Source organism: Suricata suricatta, chromosome 3 (assembly GCF_006229205.1).
Source record: "Suricata suricatta isolate VVHF042 chromosome 3, meerkat_22Aug2017_6uvM2_HiC, whole genome shotgun sequence".
NCBI classification, from domain to species: domain Eukaryota; kingdom Metazoa; phylum Chordata; class Mammalia; order Carnivora; family Herpestidae; genus Suricata; species Suricata suricatta.
The window spans coordinates 88,275,847-88,281,846 of NC_043702.1; the positions used below are offsets into that span (position 1 = coordinate 88,275,847).

General features: G+C 41.0%; 1 protein-coding gene across 1 annotated transcript in view; it reads right to left on the bottom strand.

Moving 5' to 3' along the window:
• Window positions 1-3,110, bottom strand: part of HNMT (histamine N-methyltransferase) — a 46,028-nt gene extending 42,918 nt beyond the window's left edge. Inside the window, exon 1 of the mRNA XM_029934644.1 lies at window positions 2,892-3,110. Coding sequence (XP_029790504.1) covers window positions 2,892-3,028 — 137 coding nt within the window. The 5' untranslated portion in view covers window positions 3,029-3,110. The remainder of the gene's footprint in view (window positions 1-2,891) is intronic.
• Between the last annotated feature and the right edge of the window lie 2,890 nt (window positions 3,111-6,000).

Consider the following 6,000-nt stretch of genomic DNA (forward strand, 5'->3'; position numbering starts at 1 on the left):
CTTCCCAATTCAAAAGTATATAATCAGCCACTCCTCATAACTCCTGTGCAACTCTTTCTGCCCATGGGTCCTGTCCCTGTGCTTTAATGAAACCATCTTTTGGGGTGCCTGGGTGGCTCAGTTGATTAAGCAGCTGAGCAACTGACTTCAGCTCAGGTCATGATCTCACCGTTCATGAGTTTGAGCCCCAAGTGGGGTTCTGTGTTGACAGCTCAGAGCCTGGAGCCTGTTTCAGATTCTGTGTCTCCCTCTCTCTCTGCCCCTCCCCTACTCATGTTCTGTTTCTCTCTGTCTCATAATAAATAAACATTAAAAATTATTTAAAAAAATAAAACCATCTTTTTGGGGCATCTGAATGACTTAGTTGGTTAAGTGTCTGACTCTTGATTTGGCTCAGGTCATGATCTTATGGTTTGTGAAATCAAGCCCTCTGTGCTAACAGCACATGACCTGCTTGGGAGTCTCTCTCTCCTGTCTCTGCCCCTCCTCACCCCTCTTTCTCTCTCCTAAAAAACAATGAAAAATTAAATAAATAAAAATTTTGAAAAGCACCTTTTTGCACCAAAGACTTCTCAAGAATTCTTTCTTGTCTGTTCCCTGACCAACCCCAACATTTTCACATCAGTAAGTATACAGAAAACAAAGAAAAGAAACTAAAATTAAGACAATAGTTAACTCTAAGAAGAACAAAAAGTACCTGAAAGAAAATGTGATTATAGTATAACTCATCATTCAATTATGAATAATATGTTCACAGGCAAAATGATATAAACATTCAAATTATTTAACCAAAAATTTTGACATAAATATACTGACATAAGGAAGGAAATGTGCATGTTTATTTAGCTATTTTAATGCAGTAAACTTAAGAAAGAGAAGAAAAACATGCTATTTAGAATGAGGAAAGAAAATTTCATAAGAAACAACTAAAATATTTCAGAGTGTTGAAAGTGTTTGCTACTGGAGTTGGGAGTCAGATGGCAGTGAGCGGGGCTGGGAGTTTTTACCACTGTAATATTTTCAGTATTTTTACCCTGCAATGCAAATTTAATTATGCCTCTGAAAGTTCTTCAGCCTTTCAGAAATTCTACATTGAAGTTTTCCAACCAGATCATATACACTGTGAAGATAGGGGTCATCATACATTATATTATAACCATCCATGGTGCCTCTTCAATCCACTGATGACTGAATTAAACCAAGGATCTGGATAAACTACATAAACGAACACAGACCTTTAGTAATACAAAAGATTTCAGGAATTAAGCCATTACCTTTAATTTTATAAATGAGCAAAAAGACTTAAAGTAAATTATAGTTCCTAGTTATCTGTATGTGCGGTATGCTTTGATTTTGGTATCATTAGTCTATTACTCCTTAATTATTAATAAATTATATAATACTCTATTTTAAAAAAACATTTAAAAACTGAATGATGGGGCACCTGGATAATTGAGTAGGTTAAGTGTCTGACTCTTGGTTTCAGCTCAGGTCATGATCTTACAGTTTGTGAGTTCAAGCCTGGTGTTGGTCTCTGCAGTGACAGTGTGAGCCCGCATGGGATTCTCTCTCTCTCTCTCTCTCTCTCCCCCAACCCCTGCTTGCTTGGGCATGTTCTCTCTCTCTCTTTCTCTCTCTCTCTCTCTCTCTCAAAATAAATAAAGAAACTTTAAAAAAAAAAAAAAACAGAACAACAAAAGAACAAAAAGGGAGGGGCACCTGGGTGGCTCAGCTGGTTAAGCATGGGACTTAGGCTCAGGTCATGATCACAGGGCTTGTGAGTTCCAGCCCCGAGTCAGGTTCTGTGCTGACAGCTTGGAGCCTGGAGCCTGCTTTGGATTCAGTGTCCCCCTCTCTCTTTGCCCCTCCTCCGCTCACACTCTGTCTGTTTCTCTCTCTTAAAAAAATAAACATTAAAAATTAGTTTTTAAACAGTACAAAGAAAAGCAGAGAGGGAGGTGGAATCCTATACACATCCAGCAGCGCCTGCTCTGATCAGGCAGAAGTACTGTCCTGGAGAAAGAATTTCAGGCCTACAATAGAGAAATCCAGCAAAAGATAAAATATCAGTTTCCTTTACTGTTGTAAATTGGATCCACAGTCAGTCATTTCTTCTCAGTTTTCTATCATGATTTCCTGAAGCAGAGTGAGTTACAGCAGTCCACCTCCAGATAGGTGATTTGATTATCTTTAGCATGTGGAATCTTTTACTCTCATAATGCTTATCAGCTCTGGCACAAATTGAACACATTAATCACCAAAAAAAAAAAAAAAGTCTGCAGGAAGGATAGGAACTAGTGAGTTTCACTGATAATGGGGAAAAATGCTTTTTTTTTTAAGAACCACATTGCTAATATTAAGTTGAAAGGAAAAGACAATTTTTTTTTGGAGTGATAACTATAATAATGGGTATAGAAGTGAATTTAAATGGATATTAGGAGAACTGAGAAGCACTCTCTCAATCCTCAGGGACAAACAGTACTTAGTAATTATTTACATTTGATTCTAATGAAAAGAATACTAGACTCTCTCCGTTTGGACCTTTTTTTGAGACACGTTAAATGTGGAAGAGGGCTGAAAAATCTGAGCTCAAAGATCTGTATCTTTTCCCAAATGAACATACGGATGTGTGCCTTCAAATGGTTAATGCTTATCTGGCGCAGCTGGAAATACTGCACAAATCAGAGCCTTTGAACACTGAAAGCCGGGCTTCTAACTAAAGCACCACCGGAGAAGGGGTGTAGGGGGGGCAAGGAGTGCCTGGCGGCAGCTGCTATCACCAGCTCCTTCTTATCCCCGCGCCCAGCCTGCAGGGCTGGGCTCGACCCATCTATCACTAAACAGAACTAGCCCGAGGCTTGTCTCTGACACAGATGTCCTTTTTTTGTTACCTTGCTATTATGCCTGGCAGCTTCTGGTCCATGAACTGCTGCATGCACTGGTGTTCCGTGGAACTGCTGAGAAACCTCCGAAAGGATTCAACGTATCTGCTGTGGTCAGAAAACAGGCTCCTCATGGAAGATGCCATGTTTGGTTTCTGGTGGAAGACAGAGCAGGAGGGGAAGTTAAAGCTTCCCAGTTCCTTTTCTCGCTACTCACAGCCACCAATTCCTATCTCCCCTCCCCGCCCGCCCCTCCCGAAAAGCCTGCTTTGAGTTTCACACGAAATGAAGGCTGATGTGCAAATCTCTTTCTTACGTCAGTTATTTGTACAGGACTTTGAGCTGATACTTTAACCCCTACTGTGTTCTTTTATAAGAAACCGAGGCGGTAAGGCAAAGCAATAAAATCCACAGCTAAAACTTGTTTTTAAATACCTGAAATTCAAAACTGACTCCAATCTAATCACTTCCTGTTTTGTTAGCAGCGGCCAGGAGTGAATTCCAAGTGGGACAGGGGCTGCTTTAAGGGCCAAAGGCGACAAACAGGCAGGGATAAACAGCCAGTTATAAGGCTGCAAAGCACTTTCAGAAATAAACCCCTGCTGAAATCTTTGAGAGAAGACTGCCCTCCCTCCACGCTTTCTACAGGAGAATTGCTTGCCTGCACCCTTCTCAGAACCTGAACTTTTTACACTCATCCACTGTATTTCTTCAGATGCTGGTTTGTTGTGATTCGAGAAGTCTCCTTGGCAGAACCCATCCTGGAGGGACCTGGATACTATTAATTAGAAGGTGTAAGAAGCCCTTCTGGGGTGTGGGGGAAGAATCGGGAAGGAGAGAAAAAGTCTTAGGGCACAAAATGCAGAAGAAAGGGTGAAAGCCAAGTCCATAAAAATAATTCCCTAAATTTTTCTGAACATGGGATTTTAGATACGTAGGGTTGGATGAGCCTCTGGCAGCCTAGTCATGTCACCCGTCCAAGATCCAAAGTGTCAGAGTGTCCATGTGCTGGAGCTTTTACTGGGGAAGTGGTGAAGACTATTCCTTCTCCAGCACAGGATCTTAATAATAGTATCCAACTCATGGAAGAGTTCTAAGAATTAATTAGTGAATTCATATACATGTCTTAGAAATGTATCTGCCTACGCCATTCCTGTGCTCTTATTCAGTTCCAAAACTGCCTTCCAAGCATTCAACACACTCCCAAACCCTCTTCTAGAAGCACTTATGGTCTCACTGTGCTTAGAACTGTGCTTTTATTCTAGAAGAAAGTGGGAAACCCAGAAAAGCAGATTCATGTGGGTGCAGTGTGAAACTATGTGTCCTGGGCTGAAGGACAAGTTTCTGTTTGCTCATCAGTAGAATGGGAACAATGAATTCAATCTAATAGGGTTTTAGTGAGAATTATGTGGATAACACTTTTATCATGCTTAGCACATTGTTACTGCTCCAATAAGATGCAGGCTGGTCCCTTCTGCAATAAGAAACAAAACAAAACAACACAACAACAACAAAACACTGAAATTGAGTTGCATATCATTTTCACATGTCATGAAATATTACTCTTCTTTGGATTTTTTCCAGTCATGGAAAAATGTAAGTTATTCTTAGCTTATGGGATGCTCAAAACCAAGTTGCTGGGCTGGATTGGACCGCCAGGCCCTGACTTAGCTCCCAGGCCTACATACGTACAAATACACGCTACTCAACTCCCATGTCTCTCCAACCAGCCGCGTTTCCTCAGACGGACTCTTACAAGCTTCTGGTTCTTCATTACCACCTTCTGCTCTTCTCTTTAGAACTCAATCCAGATCATTCATTTACATATTCATCTACTAAACACATATTTAGTAAGGGTCTGCTGTGTGCTATTCTACTGTGAAAAAATGTCATGGACCTTAACTTCAAAAGTTCTTACTAAAACCTGCTTTTAATTAAAACTCATTCTTCACCTGAGACCGTCACCTGCATCACTTGTCAAATCTTCTCCGACAGTCAGCTCTTCATTTATCTTTCATAAAGGATTTCCTCCCCATTCTCACTGCCTCTATCCTACTCGAGATTCTGGTTGTTGTAATTGTTGCTTTCACCTACTCTGCTATATTCTTACAGGCCTTCCTGCCTTAGGAGTCACACAGAGCCTCACCAGTTTTATTGCCACTGCCAAATTAGAATTTTTAAAGCACAGTAATGATAAAGTCAGTCCTCTCCCTATAAAATGTGTACTGTCTTTCCACCATACCCCAGGTTAAGTCCAAGACTCACTCTTTGCCCACCACCGTCTCCCCCTGCCCCAAATCATGCAGACTTCTGTTTCATTTTCCTTTGGACTTGCAGTGCTTCCCTTCAAACTGATGCTTCTCTGGGTACATTTCTGTGCTTTTCCTTCCCACCCCTCTCCACATAATAGCGCCTCCCTCGGTTCCTCCTCTTACCTCACCCACTGAAAATATTCCCATTCTTCATGTGCTGCCATTTCATGAAACCCCAAAAGGATTAGGTGCTCTTAATTTCTGAGCCTTTTACAATTTTGATGGCATTTGTCCTTATGTTAGGGTTTATTAGTATACTTGCCTCATCCCTCCCGCTGGTCCCTATGTGATTGGTAGCTAATAGACACAGGAACCGAATCACAACTCTCCCTGATGTGTGTTGCCCACAGTAGGCTTTCAGTTATTTTAAATGTCTCTAATTGTACGTGCCCATTTGCACTAGTGAGCTACTCTCCACCATCAGATACTCCTCATCCTTTACATTATTGGGCAACTCTAACTGTTAATACTAAAACTATAATTCCACTTATCAAGTTCTTATTATGTGCTAGGAAATATATGGATCTTTTCTAACAGTATAGGATTTTTCACTTTGCAGCACCTCTGTGGGCTTGCCTGTCTTACATGAGAAAACTGAGATTCTGAGAAGTTGGGTTCTTTGCTCAAGGATGCCTAGCAAGGAAGGAGCATTAGAATGTAATTCTAATCTGTCAAACCCCTAACCAGTGCTCTCACAAACTCCTTATGTTCAGCCCAAATCTGCCTCCCTGTAACTTACACGTGGTAGAGCTTACACTAAATGGAAGGATTCTAATTTCTTCCCCATCTAACACCTATTGAAAATT